Source organism: Hemiscyllium ocellatum, chromosome 13, assembly GCF_020745735.1.
Source record: "Hemiscyllium ocellatum isolate sHemOce1 chromosome 13, sHemOce1.pat.X.cur, whole genome shotgun sequence".
Lineage (NCBI taxonomy): Eukaryota > Metazoa > Chordata > Chondrichthyes > Orectolobiformes > Hemiscylliidae > Hemiscyllium > Hemiscyllium ocellatum.
The window spans coordinates 45,278,241-45,298,042 of record NC_083413.1 but is presented as its reverse complement, the minus strand read 5'-3'; the positions used below and the strand labels follow the sequence as shown (position 1 = coordinate 45,298,042).

The following is a 19,802-nucleotide window of genomic DNA, read 5'->3' as shown; positions in this document are numbered from 1 at the left end:
CTTTCCCATTAAACAAATTTAATAATTTCTCATATCCCTATCTACTTTTATATAATAATTTTGTTACTTTCAGTTTGGAAAGGACATTCATGTAACATGGGGCCAGGGCAGCAAGTGTACCACCTCTGTTATTGTTAAGAGGTAAATGTGAAGACTGACAGATGTTGGTGGAAGGATATGAGGTAAAGATCATAATCTAGGAGCACTTTGAACAACTGGAAGAAATGTAATGAGAGTTGAATGACATCAGGGACAAGCAGTCTGATCTCCTGCCTCTGCAGGAGGGGCTTGTTTGGGTATTTCTCATATCTACCATCAATATTTTTACAACATAAACAAAATCCTCCATTATTGACTGTGCTTGTCCCCAAATTAACTGGACTTCTCTGGCAAGTCTCTTGAATTAACTGTTAAGTTAGTCATGGAGACAGTTATTATATGATCAAAGCAATTTTGCTTCATCGATCAGATTTTCTTTTCCCCCTGGACTCATGCCAGGTTTTTTAGATGCTGGATTATTCATACTTGGCTCAGAGATGATTGGCTTTTTTTATTTGTCTGTGGTTTATGATTAGACTTACAGTGTGGAAACAGGCCCTTCGGCCCAACAAGTCCACACCGACCCGCCGAAGCGAAACCCACCCATACCCCTACATTTTACGTCTTACCTAACACTACAGGCAATTTAGCATGGCCAATTCACCTGACCCGCACATCTTTGGACTGTGGGAGGAAACCGGAGCACCCGGAGGAAACCCACGCTGACACGGGGAGAACGTGCAAACTCCACACAGTCAGTCGCCTGAGTCAGGAACTGAACCCGGGTCTCAGGCGCTGTGAGGCAGCAGTGCTAACCACTGTGCCACCGGTTTAGGGTGTCAAGATGTTAGAATGTAGTAGAGCAGAATTTTGCTGCCTTCCTGTCTAGTACCTCTTCTACAGTCAAATTAATGATAATATTAACAATATTATTTGGTTTTCTGCTTATTAAGATGCTAATTTATTGTGAATTTTCTTTCTGGGATGACCTGTTTTGTAATATTTTCTGAATCAAAATTTGCTTATAACTCTAAATATAGAAGCTGGAACATTTTCCCTGAAACACAGGAGACTGGGGGATAACCTTATTGAGGTCCATAAAATCATGAGAGACATAGATAAGGTAGATAGCTGACAGCTTTTTCCCATGGCAAGGGAGTCTAAAACTAGAGGGCATAGCTTTAAGTGGAGAGAGTAGAGATACAAAAGGGTCCAGGGTGATTTTTTTTCACACAGAGGGTGGTGAGTGTCTGGAACAGGCTGCCAAAGGAAGTGGTAGAAGCGAGTACAATTTTGTCATTTAAGAAACATTGAGACAGATGCATGGATGGGATAGGTATGGAGGACTATGGACCAAGTGCAGGCAAACAAGACTAGTTTAATTTGTGAAAATTGGGTGGCATAGGCAGGATGGGCCATAGGGACTGTTTCCGTGCTGTAGATCTCCATGACTGTCTGGAAGTATTGTGCATTGTGAAGACAGTAGACTTCAAGAGACCTAGACAAACTGGTGAAAAGGGTGGACCATATGGCAGATGAAATTTAAGGCATTTTCATATGAAATGATACATTTTGGTAGGAAGCACATGGCAATAAAACTAGAGATGCCATCTAAAGGGGATGTAGGAACTGAAAGACCTGGGGTAGCAAGTTTGAAAGGATTTGTAGCTCAGGTTGAGGTTCTGAATGTAGGTAAGTCTCCAAACAGCACGCACACACGCAGCCACGGACACACATACAACGTTTTACTGTTAAAAATCACACAACACCAGGTTATAGTCCAACAGGTTTAATTGGAAGCACACTAGCTTTCAGAGCGAAGCTCCTTCATCAGGTGATTGTAGAGGGCTCAATCGTAACACAGAATTTATAGCAAAAATTCGAGCCCTCCACAATCACCTGATGAAGGAGCTTTGCTCTGAAAGCTAGTGTGCTTCCAATTAAACCTGTTGGACTATAACCTGGTGTTGTGTGATTTTTAACTGTATACACCCCAGTCCAACATCGGCATCTTCAAATCATAACTTTTTACTGCAATTTTTTGACAGGTTCCACCTTTGCCCTGTACTGGACAATGGTGGAGAGATTATGTGGGGAAGGGGGTGTTTAGGGTACAGCCCTGTGTAGAACTCCAGGGAAAGTGTGGAGGGAGAGAGAGAGAGAGGGCGGGCAGACAGTCATTTGGAGACGGTGCCTGTTTAATCACTGTAAACAAAAGACGTGATCACAGTTGGAAACACGTCTTCGATGTATCGGGGCCTCGAAATCTCCTTTGGATAATCTGATTTTCGGATAATTGGTATTTGGATAATCAAGGTACCCCTGTATAGGTGATTTTCATCTACTCTGTGTGGTTCCTCTGTGCTGCAGTGTGTGTTGGCTCTTTGAAATAATATTCTGATGCAGCTTCGTTTGTGGATGTTGGGATGATTGCTTCTGTAGTTCAATATTTGGTTTGTATGTGTTGTTTTCCTGTAGACGCTGGTTTGAAGATCCCCATTGGCTGTTCGAAATACTGTGACATCTAGGAATGGCAGTTTGTTGTTGTTTTCCCCCTCTTTAGTGAATTTTATGCCAGTAAGAGTATTATTAATGGTCTTGACGGTTTTCTTTAATTTGTTTTGTTTAGTGATGACAAAGGTGTCATCCACGTAGCGGACCCGAAGTTTGGGTTCGCTGGTTGGCAGAGCTGTTTGTTCGAGTCTCTGCATTACTGCCTCTGAAGGAAACCTTCAAGACCATCAATAATACCCTTACTGGCATAAAATTCACTAAAGAGGAGGAAATCAACAACAAACTGCCATTCCTTGATGTCACAGTAGTTTGAACAGCCGACGTTGAGAAAGTAGTTAAAAAGTTGTATTGGATCCTGGGATTTTATAAGATCATAATACCAGAAGACAATGGAGTCAGAAATTAGGCCATTTAGCCCATCAAGTCTGCTCTGCCATTCAATCATGGCTGGTAAGTGAATAACCCCATTCTCCCACTTTCTCCCAAAACCCATCCCCTTGACACTCAAGAACCTATCTTTTTCTGTCGTAAGAATACTCAATGACTTGGCCTTCTTCTTCTTCGGTGGCAATGAATTCCATAGATTCACCACTCTCTGGCTGAAGTAATTTCTCCTCATCTCCATTCTAAAGGTTCTTTGGATCCTCGTCTCTCCTGCCAATGGAAAGATCTTTCCAATGTCCACTCTGTCCAGGCCGTTCAGTATTCTGTAAGTTTGACTTAGATCCACCCACCCCCCTCCCCCCCACCTCCCCCCACCATCCTTCTAAGCTCTATTAGGGGTAGACCCAGAGTCCACAAACATTCTTGATATGTTAAGCCTTTCATTCCTGGGATCATTCTCCAGAATCTCCTCTGGACCCACTCCAGGGTCAGTACGTCTTTTCTGAGGTATGGGGCCCAAATTTACTCACAATATAGAATGTAGAACATTACAATGCAGTACAGGCCCTTTAACCCTCCACGTTGTTGTGACCTGTGAAACCAACCTAAAGCCCATCTAACCTACACCATTCCATTATCACCATATGTTTATCCAATGACCATTTAAATGCCCTTAATGTTGGTGAGTCCACTACTGTTGCAGGTAGGACATTCCACACCCTCACTACTCTCTGAGTAAAGAATCCACCTCTGACACTTATCCTATATCTATCACCTCTCAATTTAAAGCTTTGTCCTCTTGTGCTAACCATCATTATCTGAGGAAAATGGCTCTCACTGTTCACCCTATCTAATCCTCTGATCATCTTGTATGCCTGTATTAATTCAACGCTTAATCTTCGTCCCTTTAACGTAAACACCCTCAGTCCCTCAGCCTTTCCTCATAAGACCTTCCCTCCATACCAGGCATCATCCTGGTAAATCTCTTCTGCACCCTTTCCAATGCTTCCACATCCTTTCCATAATGCGGCAACCACAAATGTTAGCAATACTCCAAGTGTGGCCGCAGCAGAGTTTTGTACAGCAGCATGTCTCATGGCTCTGAACCCCAATCCCTCTACCAATAATAGCTAACATACCATATGCCGCCTTAACAATCCTATCAAGCTGGGTAGCAACTTTCAGGGATCAGTGCACATGGTCACTGGAATCTCTCTGCTCATCCACGTGACCGAGCATCTTACCATTAGCCCAGTACTCTGTATTCCTGTTGCTCCTTCTAAAGTGAATCACCGCAAACTTTTCTGCCATTTCTTTGTTCTCCATTAGGACTTCTCCAGTGTCATTTTCCAGTGGCTCACTGCCACTTCTGCTTCTCTTTTGCCCTTTATATGTCTAAAGAAACTCTTGCAATCTCCTTTTCTATTACTGGCTAGCTTACCCTCATATTTAATCTTCTCCCTCCTTATTTCTTGTTTTATTGTTGTCAGTTGGTCTTTGTTGGCTTCCCAATCCCATGCCTTCCCACTGCCCTTGATCGAATGATATGCTTTCTCTTTTGCTTTTATGCTATCCCTGACTTCCCTGATCAGCCATGGTTGCCTCATTCTTCTATTAGTATGCTTCTTTTTCCTCAGGATGAATTTTTGCTATGTCTCCCAGAAACTCCTGCCATTGCTGTTCATGTTCTTTCCTGCTAGGCTCCTCTCCCAATCAATTCTTCTGGTCAGCTCCTCCCTCATGCTCTGTAGTTGCCTTTATTCAACTGTAAACGGTTACATCTGATTCCAGCTTCTCGCTCTCAAATTGCAGAGTAAATTCTATCATGTTATGATAGAAATAAGGTAAATAAGCTTGTTTGTGTGGTTCAAAATAGGCATGTATGATGTGGTGGATATCTTGGAGACATGGCTGCAAGGGGATAAAGAATGGGAAATAAATGTCCAATGATATACATCCTATCGAAAAGACTGACAGTTGGACAGAGAGGCCTTTTTAGTAAAAGATGAAGTTAAATCAACAGCAAGAAATGTCATAGGATCAGATTATGTATAACCTAAGGGTTCCTTCATCTTAAGCTTTCTTATCAAGTCTGCCTTATTGCACATCACTAAATCCGGAATTGCCTGTTCCTGAGTGGGCTCCACCACAAGCTGCTCCAAAAAGCCATCTCGTAGACACTCCACAAATTCTGTTTCTTGTGATCCACCTGATTTTCCCAATCCACCTGCACATTGAAGGCTGCCATGATCACTGTAATCTTGCCTTTCTTACCCACCTTTTCTTTCTCCTGGTGTATCTTGGGCCCTACATCCTTTCTACTGTTTGGAGGCCTGCATCTAATTGCCATTATGGTTTTTTCACTTTTGCAATTCCTCAACTCTACCCACACAGATTATACATAATCTGACCCTATGTCGTTTCTTGCTATTGGTTTAATTTAATTTTTTTTACTAACAAGGCCTCTCTGCCCACCTGCCAGTCTTTTTGATAGGATGTATATCCTTGGATATTTATTTCCCATTCTTTGTCCCCTTGAAGCCACGTCTCCAAGATGCCCACCACATCATACATGCCTATTTCGAACTGCAACACAAGCTCAGTTACCTTATTTTGTCTTCTACATGCATTCAGATACAACACCTTCAGTGATGTACAGGTCAGGTGAATTGGCCATGCTAAATTGCCCGTAGTATTAGGTGAAGGGTAAATATAGGGGAATGGGTCTGGGTAGGTTGCTCTTCGGAGGGTCGATGTGGACTTGTTGAGCTGAAGGGCCTGTTTCCACACTGTAAGTAATCTAATCCTCATCTAAAAATCCACATGTGCTGACCGTCCCTCTTCTCATTGTCATCCCTTTATCCAGTGTGCTTGAAGTTTGATTCCTAACCCCTTTCCAAATGCTCTGTCTGTTTTGTGCACTGGAGACTTTAATAGTCTCTCCTGAGTTCTCCTTTCTTTTTATCTTTTCATATTTTCCAAAGCAGTTGAATCCACCCCCACAGATGTTAACCTGCTGCTTTGTTTCCCACTGGCCATTATACTTCTTGGAGTTTTACCCTCTCCTACTCCCCCCCCCAAACACACACACACACACACACACACACATCATTTACTAGTTTAGATTCAGGTAGTTGTCGAATACAAACATAAGGATGTTAGATAAATCTTCTATCAAACATTGATTTGGCCTCGGTGGTGTGTTATATCCCTTTCTGGACACCATACCATCATACCAGCATTGGAATATAGTGCAACAAAGACTTATGGGAGTGTTTCCTGGGATAAAGAACTTCAGTTGGATGAATAGATTGTAGAAGCTGAGGTTGAGAGCAGTTGATAGAGGCATTTACAGTTATGATAGTCTGGGCAGTGTAGATAGAGTAAAACTATTCCCATTACTGGCAAGGTTGAAAAATAGAGTGCATAGATTTAAGATGGTTGGTAATAGAGCCGATAGTAACAGGCAGAGGTAAAAGTGGTTATGATCTGATCAGGTGTTTCCCAGAACTTTGTGGGAAGCTAGGGAAATGATTGCTGGGTCCCTTTCTGAGATATTTGTATCATAGATAGCCACAGTTGAGGTGCAGAAAAATTGAGGTTGGCAAATGTGGTGCCATTATTTAAGAAAGGCTGTAAGGAAAAGCCAGGGAATTAAAGGCCAATGAGTTCTTATGTTAGTCGCGGGTAAATAGTTAGAGGGGATTCTGAGGGACAGGACACGTACTCGGAAAGACAATGACTGATTAGGGATAGGCTTTGTGTGTGGGAAATCGTGTCTCACAAACTTGATTGAGTTTTTTGAAGTGACAAAGAAGATTGATGAAGGCAGAGCGGTGGACGTTGTCTATATGGACTTCAGTAAATTGTTTGAGAAGGTTCTGCATGATAGGCTGGCTAGTAAGAGTAGATCACATGGGACCCAGGGGGAGCTAAGCAATTGAATTCAAAATTGGCTTGAAGATAGGAAACAGAGAGTGGTGGTGAAAGAATATTTTTTGGACTATAGGCCAGGGACCAATGGTGTGCCACAAGGATCAATGCTGGATCCACTGCTTTTCATCATTTATATAAATGATTTGGATGCGAATATAGGAGGTATAGTTAGTAAGTTTGCAGATGACACGAAAATAGACGGTGTAGTGGACCCCAAAGAAGATTATCTCAGAGTGCAACAGGACCTTGATCAGATGGCTGTGGAGTGGCAAATCGAGTTTAATTTAGATAAATGTGAAGTGTTGCATTTTAGTAAGGCAAACCAGGGCAGGTCTTATACACTTAATGATAGGGCCTTGGGGAGTGTTGTCAAACAAAGAGAACTAGGGGTGTAGATCCATAGTTCATTGAAAGTAAAGTCACAGTTAAACAGGGTAGTGAAGAAAATGTTTGGCACGCTTACCCTCATTGGGCATTGCATTAAATATAGGAGTTGATGTCATTGTTGTAATTCTACAGGACATTGGTTAGGCCTCTTTTGGAATACTGAGTACAAGTCTAGTAGCTATTTGATAGGAAGGATGTTGTTAAACTTGAGAGGGTACAGAAAAAATTTACAATGATGCTGCTGGGACTGAAGGGTTTGAGGGAGAAGCTGAAGAGGCTGGGACCTCTTTTCCTGGAGTTTTGGTGGTAGGGAAGTGAAGTTATAGAAGTTTATAAAATCATGAGGGGCATGGATGAAGTGTATAGTCAAGGTCTTGTTCCTAGGGTGGGGGAGTCCAAAACTAAAAGGCATAGTTTTAAGGTGAGAGGGGAAAGATTTAAAAGGGAACTAAGAGGCAATGTTTTCACGCAGAGGGTGGTGCATGTATGGAATGCATTGCCACAGGTGGGGGTGAGTACAATTACAACATATAAAAGGCATCTAGATGGGTGTATGAATAGGAAGGGTTTAGAGGATTATGGACCAAATGCTGGTAAATGGGACTAGGTCAGATTGGGATATCTGTTCAATGCAGATAAGTTGGACCGAAGGGTTTGTTTCTGTGTTGTACAGCTCTGTGACTCTATCTGAAATATGCTCTTTGAAAAAGTGATGGAGGCAGATTCAATGATGACTTTCCAGAAGATTTATGAGAAGCAGTGGAAGGAAAGGAGTTGCTCATCATTATCCGTGTTAGCTTTTTGAATAAGAATTTAGCTAATCCTACTTTCTTGTGCTTTCCCCAATACAATGCTTTTTTTCTGTCAATTTGTTTGTTTCACTGCCTCCTGAAGACTTATGTCATCCTGAAGTCTATCACTTTCCTCCTCACCATTCAAAGTACCACCAAGTTTTTGTTAGCTGAACATTTTGAAATTGTGCCCTACGTATCCATTTTTAGGTCATGACTATATTAAGAAAAGCGGTCGTCCTTTATTGACGCCAGGGAATCCCATTGTATGTATTTCTCAGGTCTAAAATTGATACATTCACCATTTCTATTCCCTGTAAGTTTGCCACATTTTCATCCATGCTACCAACTTCTTTAACATTAATCTGTAAAAGAAACTTGTAAACATTACTGACAATTCTAATATGTTGCACCTTATCAAATAACATTTGGAAATCCATGTACAGCAGATCAACCACAATACACCCATCAACCATCTTTGTTTCTCATCAAAAGACTCAAGACAGTGAAATGCAATTTTCCCCTTACTAAATCCGTACCATGTTTTTCCTTGTAATTCACATTTGTCAAACTGACTGTTAATTTTGTCTCAGATTATTGTCACCTCAAGCTTTCTTGTCACTAAGGTTCAACTGACTGACCTCCAGTTGCTGGGTTTATGTTTACACACTCTTCTTTTTGAATAAGGATGTAATTTTCGCTGTCCTCTTGAACCATCACATACCTAAAGAGGATTAGAAACTTGTGGTTACATCTCTAATTTACTTCCTTTATTGTCCTCAGCCTTGTTCAATGCATACCATCTGCTTCTGATGAATTATCAACTTAACTACAGTGTTATGATTCCAGGCAATGTTATTAGTGGAAAAGTCAGAGCCCAGAACTGAAATATAGCTTGATAGATCATAAATTCTTTTTTGGTTTTGATCAGGTGGCCTTTCACTAAGCATAAACATATAATACTGAAGATTTGGTTTTAACAATAAAACAGAAGTTTCTTATTCAAAAGAAATGAAGATAGACTGCAAACTGTTTGGTTTATTCTCATACAAAATTGAAGACTTTGAAACACATGGTAAAAGGCAATCCCATTAATGCCAACAATACTCCATTGCAGTACACACATCAGAGAGAGAATTTCCTTCTTTTTCACATCTATAGAATTTGATTTAACTATAGTTTCAATTCCACATCATTAGAATCTGATGGCCTCTTCTGGATTCTTCATCCAATTGACCTTAGAGTTTCTCAGTGACAAATAACTCCTTCAGGGTTTTAACCAAACACTACTAGTGTGGACTTTTTAAACTAAACTCCTTATGGTGAGGTAACCTTTTTCTTTAGTGTTTTAAGTTATAACATGAAATGGAAAATATGCTTTTGCAAATTGAGAAATAAGAGGCCTTGTGGGGATTAGGTTATGGTGGTTGGTACAAAAATATTGAGGACTTTGTGGATAAACTGAAGATGGGAAATGATGATTCAACAGTGTTGTTATAGATCAGAAAATAGAACAACTTTCTTTGTCCTGTTGCTTATTACATTATACTGTAGATAAAAGGCATAATTTTGGGCTCACACAAGGCAATGATGGTTTCAGGGAATGCTAGTCAGAGAATTTGAATGGAATAAAACTTTATCATTATCTTATGAGTGTGGTTTCCCATTGGAAGCATTGAATTAGAGCTCACTTGCAGTGAATTTGCTTTCTGAGCTAAAACTCATCTTTTTAATTTTTATGCCTTGCATTTACTGTTCAATCTCCCCTGCCATTACACATCAGAACTTCTAATCAACTATATTGTTAACAGGTGAAATAATAACCAGTTTTTACAATTTCAGAATTCAACAACAAAATAAATTAACAAACGTGTTCTTAATGGTGTTGTGTGGGATCTTTGAGGCAAAATTCAACCATGTTGTACTAAACCAAACAATTGCTACATGACAAATTGATGTGGGAGAATCCATTATAAAGGTAGTCATGGAAAATTGTGCTGGAAGAAAATTGACATTAAATATGATTAAAATGCATAATTTGAATGGATCAGATAAGAGGTTTCCAACATTCATACATGTATAATTCTGTTAGTAATTTGGGATGAATGTAGATGAATTGTATAGACAGATGTTTGATAATCAGTTGGTGTTTTTAGGATATGGTATGATCAACAAGAAGCCGTGGTAGAAGCAGAATTAGTAATAACATTTAAAAGGAAAGGATGATGATTAATAAAATAATTTGAAAAGGGTTGGGAGGAGGAACTCCCCATATAAGAAGTGAACTGATGAGGTTGAAAAGGCCATCTGACATTTGACATCCAATAAGGACACTGGTGCAGATAGAATCCCTATTGCAATATGTCAGGGAAGCACCCTTAAGCACCCATGATGTGACCATCTTTTAGGGAGGTCATTGCAAAATTTCTTCTTAATTGCCTCCTCCCCAGTGGCTAAAGAGCTGATGCTAGAGTCATAATGGGGATTTTGTCCATCAAGAGGTACAGTGGACATGGTCTTCATGGCAAGAGAAGTCCAGAAATAGTACAGGGAATAGCAGCAACCTATATTCTGGACATCCAGCAACGTTACAAAGGCCTTTATAATCTTCCCCAGATGACAGAATCAAAGTGCTCTCCTCAAATTTAGCTGTCCACAAAAATTTTTCACCATTTTCTGCCTACTGCACATGCAAGTCACGATCCTCACCAATGGATCTACCACAGGCCCAGTATATGTGCAAACTGGGGTTCAAGGAAGGCTCAGTCATTGCACCATCGCTCTTCCCCATCTCCCTCACTGCAACCCTCCATCCCATATCCATTACAGAACCAAGACCATCCTAAGCTGCAGCATGGAGGCAGTGCTTGCATTTGTGTATATTTGGAGGCTGAGCTCCAAACCATTGTTGGAGTTCCAATCATTCATGAAAGGAAATAGAAAATGGGCCTGGGGTTGCACATTCAAAAAACAACAGTCCTCCATGAGCCTGTTTCCGTTGCACAACACTGTCCCCCAACAATCATGGCCTACAGTGAGCAACTGGATAAGGTGGATCAATGTGCCTTTAAAACTTCTCTCAGTGGGAGCAGACGTCGATGATGGAATTAAGCGTTGTCTCCAGTGTGCCAGCGCAACCTTTGGCCATCTGAAGAACAGAATGTTAGATGGCAAAAACCCTGAACCTGGCACCAAGCTCATGGTCTGTAGGGCAGCACAGTGCTACCTGCCCTCTGTATGCACTAGAGATGTGGACATGGTGTACACTTCAAATCCCAACAGAAACATCACCAGCGATGCCTCTGCACATCTGACAGAGTAGGTGCTCCGAGTGTTGAAGCACTGATTATGCTATGTTGGACATGCCACATCAACTGCATGTCTGACAGGAGACTTCCAGAGCCAGCATGCTGCACACTACTTCATCACTGCCAGCGGTTACCAGGACACAAGAGGAATTGCTTCAAGCATATCTTCAAAGTGTCCCTGAAAAATGTAGTATTCCAACTGACTTGTGGGATTCTCCTGCCTAAGACATCCCAAACCTGGGAAGAGACAACATCAAAGGGTGATGACCATTCCCAACAAGCCCAGGTGTACGCCAGTTACAACAACAGAGGGAGCATATGAAAATCTGAACATCTTATCCACTGTCTCTGCAAACATTAATCTGCCCCAAATGTGACAAGGTGTGTGAAACTAGTATAAAATTATTGAGTTACCTCAGGACCCAGAGGCCTGGAGCAGAAAAGTCATCCTTGGCTCCAAGGGACAGCCTAAGATGGGCTGAACAGCCTCATGTTTATTGAAAAAATCTGTGACTCTGCAGGTAAATTGTGTATGAATTTTTATTAGTGATACAAACATTATTTATCTCTAAGACTCTGTATTACCTTCTGATGCAGGACCAATTTAAATCATGAGTACTTTCTAATAAAATCATCTTGAGTTGCCCTGTGTAAGTGATGAGTGGTCTTCCTCTTGATCCAAAGTGGGTTGATACAATTGAATAGCTTTGAGGGTGTGGTGTTGGAAAAGTACAGCAGGTCAGGCAGCATTTGTGGAGCAGGAGAATCGATGTATTGGGCATCAGGAATGAGGTTTGTGAGCTGAGGGGGTGGGGAGATAACTGCACGGGGTGGGGAGATAACAGCACGAGGTGGTGCTGATACAGTCATCAATGTAGCGGAGGAAAAGGTGGGGAATGGTACCGGTGTGCCCACTGCTGCCACTTGTGCTGATTGCTTTTTTTCTATGCAGTTACACCAGTACCATCCCCATCCTTTCCACCACTACATTTGATGACTGTATCGGCACCACCTCATGCTCCCACTAGGAGGTTGAACAGTTTGTCAACTTCATCAACACGTTCCACCCTGACCTTAGGTTCACCTGGACCATCTCAGACACCTCCCTCCCCTTCCTGGACCTCTCCATTTCCATCAACGGCGAACGACTCAATACCGACATCTTCTACAAACCCACTGACTCCCACAGCTACCTGGACTATTCCTCCTCCCAACCTGCCTCCTGTAAAAATGCTATCCCTTATTCCCAATTCCTCAGCCTTCGCTTCATCTGCTCCCAGGAGAACCAATTCCACCGCAGGACACACCAGATGGCCTCCTTCTTCAAAGACCGCAATTTCCCCTCCCACGTGGTTGATGATGCCCTACAGCGCATCTCATCCACTTCCTGCACCTTTGCCCTCGCACCCCACCCCTCCAACTGCAACAAGGACAGAATCCTGCTCGTCCTCACCTTCCACCCCACCAACCTCCATATGCATCGCATCATCCTCCGTCATTTCTGCCACCTACAAACAGACCTCACCAGAGATATATTTCCCTCCCCTCCCCTATCCATTTTCTGTAAAGACCATTCCCTCCGCAACTCTCTTGTCAGGTCCACGCCCCTCCACCAAACCACCCTCCCCTTGTGGCACCTTCCCCTGCCACTGTAGGAATTACAAAGCCTGTGCCCATACCTCCCCCTCACCTCCATCCAAGGCCTTAAAGGAGCCTTCCACATCCATCAGAGTTTTACCCTGTATTTCCATTCTTGTCATTTACTGTATCTGTTGCTCCAGATGTGTCTCCTCTACATTTGGAAGGACACCTACTTGTAGAGTGCTTCAAAGAACATCTTTGGGACACCTGCACCAACCAACCCCCATTGCCCTGTGGCTGAACACTTCAACTCCCCCTCCCACTATACCAATAACATGCGGGTCCTGGGCCTTCTCTATTGCCACTCCCTCACCACCCAACACCTGGAGGAAGAACACCTCATCTTCCACCTTGGTACCTGCTAACCAAACGGCATCAATGTGGATTTCACTAATTTCCCCATTTTCCCCTCCCCCTGCCTTATCCCAGTTCCAGCCTTCCAATTTGGCACCACCCTCATGAACTATTGTCCCTGTCCATCTTCCTTCCCACCTATCTGCTTCACCCTCCTGTCTGTCCTATCGCCATTACCCCCACCTCTGTCTACTTATCGCACTCTCAGCTACATTCCCCCCAGCCCCACCCCCTCCCATTTATCTCTCTACCCCCTCAGCTGAGAAGCTTCAGTCCTAATGAAGGGCCTTTGCCTGACTCTCTCGATTCTGATCTCCAGCATCTGTAGTCCTCACTTTCTCCATAGTTGAGTAGCTTGTTAAACCATTTCAGAGGACAGTCAAGAGTCAACCACATTAATATTGGATGTAGTCATCTCGGACAGAATGGGTAATGCCAATGTAAAGACTCTATTCCCTGCTTATAATACAGATTGAAAGAAATACAAGTAAAACACTGATTTACCTAGACGGGTCTTGGACAGTGAGGAATGGGGTGGTAAGTGCTACACCTTCCTCTGGAAAGAAAATTAATGAATCATTTGGATATTTACAGTAATGCAGCAATTTCATGGTCACTTTTATTAAGTCAGGTTTCTATTTCCATATATCTAAAACTAAATTAAACTTCTGAAACTGCTATAATAGGATTTGTACTTGGTTTCTGCTGACTTATTTGTTCAGACTGCTGAAGTATTGGTCCAATAAGGTAACAAGTACAAAGCCATACTTTACTTTTATAAAACCAATGAATTCAATTAACACAGAAATAAACTCATTTACAAAAATATTGGCAAAATCATTTCTAATGCTTGAGAATCAACTGTTGGTCATTTTATCTTATTTTCTTATTCTTATAAGTTTCTTCTTGGCAGTTTATCAGCCTGATTCTCTTGTCCATGATTCCCATGCTACTTCTGTGTTGTTGCTGTTTCATGTGCAAGAATGATGCACGTCAGTGTATGAGTATGTATGTAAATATAAATATAAACTTGTGAAGTTTATCATCCTTGCCTTTTCCATCATCACCAACAGGTTACTATCAACCAACACATCTTCCCTTGCCTCCACTGTCAGTATTCTACAGGGACTGTTTCTTCCACAACTTCTTAGTTCACTTCTCTATCACTCCTGATACTTCCTCATCACCCTCCCCAATTGTGACACCTTTCAATACAATTACAGAAGGTGTAGCACTTACCATCCCATTCCTCACTGTCCAAGACCCGTCTAGGTAAATCAGTGTTTTACTTGTATTTCTTTCAATCTGTATTATGAGCAGGGAATAGAGTCTTTACATTGGCAACACCCAAATGCAGACTGCTTTGGTGGAGAACACTTTGCTCTGTCCATAAGAATGAACCTTACCTTCCAGTTGCTCTATTTCAATAAGCCATCTTGATCCCATGCTAACAAATCCTTCCTGGGCTAGCTGCAATGTTCCAATGATGCTCAACACAAGTTGAAAGAACAGCATGTCATCTTAGACTCAACATACTTCAGGATTCAGGGCAACAACTTCAAAACATGTTACCTGCCTTTGATTATTTTAAGTTACTTTAACTTGTCTCTCAGCAGAGTGGAAGTGAATCCATTTTCTTTTTTTCTCACATGTATTATTTAGAACTATACCACCATTAGCATTTCATTTGCTTTTGATTCTGGGCACTATTACCATCTGTTCTATTAGTTCCTCCTTCCACTCTGTTTTCAGCATTAAACACCTCCACAATTCATTTTCTCTCTCTTTTCTCTCTTCTCTCTTTCTCTCCATAGATGCTGCCCAACCACGCCGCATTGAGTTTCTTCAATATTTTCTAATTTCCAGCATCCACAGAATTTTGTTTTTATTACTCTGAAGTTTCTTACTTAGTATAAAGAATTTGTTTGTAATATGCTATCCCCAGAATAAATGGGCTTGCGAAGTTCCACAGGGTTGTATAATTTAAATATACCTGACACGACCGCTGTAAACCACATATGTTTGTATTTTTACAGTTTAGAAAGATGTCCAGCAAATATTAGAACCTTTTAATAAATACTTAAACTTTGCAGTTAAGGCAGCTAATGTCCAGCTATAGTTGAAAAGAAAAAGGATAGCAAACATCATTATCATAATTGATTCAAATCAAACAAGTCTTTTTTTTCTTGATTTTAAAATTACAGAAAGCCACTGGAGCTTCTGGTGGAGGTGTACCTAAGAAGAAATCTCAGATCATTTTTGGTAAGTTACTTCATTGATTTTCAGATGATTGTTTTGAACGGTAATTTCACAAAATCAGGTTTGTGATGTACATTTGAATTTCAGCTCTATGTTTGTTCTTTCTTTTAATAATGGGATCGGTTAGCTAAGTTGGCTGGATGGCTGGCTTGTGATGTAGAGTTACGCCAACAGCGTGGGTTCAATTCCTGCACTGGCTGAGGTTACCAGGAAGGACTCTCCTTCTCGACCTCTCTCCTCACCTGAAGCATGGTAAACCACCACCAGTTGTGTTTCTGTAATGAGTGAGCAACCCTGTGGTCTAGCAAGACTATGGTGACTTATTATAATCACTTATACTATGGATACTGATTCCAGGCCTTTGCTCAAGTTGATCATTCAGTCATCTACAAGGATGAAGTCAGGTATTCAGCACATTTTCTCCCCTCTGTCCTTTTATCTCAGTAAGGAAATGGTAGATCTCCATTACATTCACAGCCACAAATGTTTAGTCGAGTCAAAGAAACTGATTTTTCTTTTTACTACTAAAAATATTCACTTCAGAGATGGCGCGTGTTTCAGCAATATTCACAGATGTGCTAAAATAAATAGTATCTGGTGTAAATGATAATGCTTTGAGAAGAGTTGCTGTTGAAGCTACAAAAAGCGCCACAAAATCTAATGATGTCACCCAATCGTTGTGCGAAAGAGGAGGAGCCTAGCACAAGGTCCAATGGAGACAGGCATGTCACCTTTGTAACCATGCTCAACTAGCCAATACAGCTTGTAGTATCTGTTACTGTCATGTGATAAACAACATGAAGTCTCTCTTCTTGTTAAAACCCAACAGTGGTTTATCCTCTAACATTGCTAATTGTCCTTAGCTTCAGCAAACAAAGGCTTATGTATGAGCTCTTGTGACACAGTGGTCATGTCCCTACCTCTGACCAGAAGTCCTAAGTGACGCAATTGTTTCCAACCATTTCTCAATGTAAACCGAGTAACATGTTTGCATTTGTAATTATTTGAGGACTTGTAATGCATTGGCAGTGTCCATATTTCTGGACTAGACCCTGAGTTTCAGTTCTATCTGCTCCAGACATCTGGCATAATGTGTCTGAACAGGTTAATTAAAAAAGTATTAAGAGGAGGATTCTGTTGATCTTTTTGATTTTATTTTTGTTACTGTGCTCTACAAAGGGCTGTTCAACTCACTTCTTTCCAAAGAGTAGAGAGGAGAATTGGAGGCATCACTCCACACAAACCCCAAGCCATCATTGGCTGATATCGCAACATAAGATAGTGCAAAACACAAACTTTTGACAGTTTCTTAAAGGAAGACAAAATCTCCTTGCTTCAGGAAAGAAGTCAAAATTGTACAGATATGCATATTCTAACAGAAAACTAATGTATTTATCAACTTTGTTCTTCATAATTGAAGTTTAAAAAATGCAAATGCACATAATTGTATCCATCTTTGATTCCACTGCTGAGCAAAGCTTGACACTTTTTTCAATCTCATTCAAGACCTTTTACTTTTGCTTCCATCTTTGCACGTTCAAGTCCAATGGACTTAGCCTTCAGGAAGTCTAATGTACAGTTGGATTTGACAACAATCACCAGATCTGGCTTGACCTCATTATCAAGTTTTTGTTTTAAATTATTCTTGGAATGTTGGGATCACTGATCTAGTTTAGCTCATCATTAATGCATTGAGAAGTTGGTGTGTGAACTACCTTCTTGGACTGTTGCAGTCTATGTGGAATAAGTACACCTGCACTGCTATTAGGAAGGAGTTTCAGATGTTGATTCAGCAATTATGATAGATCCTATCTGTCCTATCCTATCTCCATGTGATATTTTCAAATTAGGATGATGTGTGACTTGAAATGAAACTTACAGGTCATTGTGTTCTTGTGTATCTGCTGCCTTTTGTCCTTCTAGATGGGAGGTCTAGATTGCAAATTTGGAAGTTGCTATTGATGGAGTTCTGGTGAATTACTGCAGTGCATCTTCTGGAAAGTACGTGCTGCTGCCGCTGTGTGTCAGTAGCGAGGGGAGTGAAATGGTAGATGTGACGGTCATCAAGCAGGCCATTTTGTCTTGGATGATGTTGAGCTTCTTGAGTGTTAATGGAGGGGCTATAGACGAAGAAATCCCACAACCCACACCTCCGATCAAAATTCTGTGGTTCCAACACATCCTGTCATGAATCGTTATGGACAACAAACAATCAGCAGGAAGAAGAGACTCCGCAAATATCTCCATTTTCTATAATAAGGAAGACAATCACATTTGTTCAAAAGTCCAGACTTGAATCTCTGGTAATCATCTTCATCCAGAAGTGCTGAGTAGAAGATTCCTGTGACCTTCTCCTGAGGACCCCACCATTTGCGATGTCAGCCATCAGCCAATTTGATTTACTCTTAGGCAACATTCGAGTGCTCCAGATACCGCAATGACTTTGTGACCTGGCAAATTTGTTGAGATAAATTCATGTCTGCTGACTTGTACATGAATATTAACAGGCTTTATTAAACATAACTATGTTCAGGAGATTTAAGAAGACTACAGATTTTGGCTCCTGTTCCATGTGATATTATGTAACTACGATATAGCTCCTTGCACACATGCCCAATAGATATTAAAGGTATAACTAATTCTTTACTTCACAATCCTGTTAATAGTACTAAACAGCTACTGGCACCTGTAGCTAAGTTGGTCCAGTGGCTATACTAGAATCTACCCAACTATCTGAAAAGTTGTTTAGGTGTACCAAGTTCTCACAAGCAGGACAAATCCAAACTGGTCAATTACCACCTCAATGGTCTACTTAATCATCATCAAAGTGATAGACAGTGATATTGACTTTGCTTTTGAACAGCATCTACTCAGAAATCAGTTGCACATCATTGTTTAACTAGGTGTTGCCAGGAGCACTCTGTTGATAATATGGATTAAAAGTGCTTAATTCCAGAGGTGAGGTTAGGGTCATTGGACTTCACTTTGAGGCAGCATGTGACAGAGGGTGGCATCAGAGACACAAGGGAAATTGAGTTCAGTTGAATTAGTGGAAAGCTCTCCACTGGTTGGAATTCTATGTGGCACAAAGGAAGATGGTTGTGATTGTTGGAGGCCAGTCATCTTAGTTCCAGGGCATCACTGCAGGACTTTGGCTGCATAGTGCCCTAAACCCAACCATATTCGACTGCATCATCAGTGACCCTGCCTGCATCACCACGTCTGAAGTGAGGATGTTCATTTAGTGTTGGAACAAAAGTGTCAAGAAACGTTTACACCAGACAAGTGCCAGGTGATGACCATGACCAGCAAGGCAGAATCTAATCATTTCCCTTTGAAGTTCAATAGTGTGCCTTCATTGTACTATCCCACCATCAACATCCTTTGGTAGGTCAGGGAGTTGCCTCACTTGGAGTATTGTGTGCAGTTCTGGTTGCCCCATTACAGGAAGGATGTGGAAACATTGAAAAGGTGCAAAGGAGATTTACCAGGATGTTGCCTGATCTGGAGTGAAGGTCTTATGAGGAAAGGCTGAGGGACTTGGGTCTGTTCTCATTGGAGACAAGAAGGTTAAGAGGAGATTTAATAGAGACATACAAGATGAACAGAGGATTAGATAGGGTGGACAGTGCGAGTCTTATTATGAGGATGATGACATCAGCATGTACGAGGGGGCATAGCTGCATATTGAGGGGTAATAGATTTAAGACAGATGTCAGAGCAGGTTCTTTACTAAGAGAGTGGTGAGGGCATGGAATCCCCTGCCTGCCAATGTAGTTAACTCAGCCCCATAGTGGGTAAATAAACAGTCCTTGGATAAGCATATGGATGATGGTGGGATAGTGTAAAGTGATGGGCTTAGATTAGTTCAAAGGTTGGCACAGCATTGAGGGCCAAAGGGCCTGCTCTGTGCTGTTTTGTTCTATGTACCTTTAATCAGAAACCTAACCATGGCTACAAGAGCAGGTAAGAAGCAAGGAATTTTGTGGGACATAACTCCACCCATGTGCTGGGTCCTCATCCATCACCAAGATACCCTAAAGTCTGTTCTCCATCTGTAAGACAGAATGAGGAATGTGATGAATTAGTTCCACCCGCTTGGATAAGTGAAGCTCTGATAAGACCTAAACGAATGCAATACCATCCAGGTCAAGACAGGGAACTTTAATGGCATTCCATCCACTACTTT

The 19,802-nt window shown here is 41.4% G+C and overlaps 1 protein-coding gene across 1 annotated transcript in view; it reads left to right on the top strand.

Annotated features, from left to right (window-relative positions):
• Nucleotides 1-19,802, top strand: part of usp13 (ubiquitin specific peptidase 13) — a 106,059-nt gene that overhangs the window by 12,997 nt on the left and 73,260 nt on the right. The window contains exon 3 of the mRNA XM_060834133.1: nt 15,559-15,616. Within this exon, the coding sequence (XP_060690116.1) occupies nt 15,559-15,616 (58 nt within the window). The remainder of the gene's footprint in view (nt 1-15,558; nt 15,617-19,802) is intronic.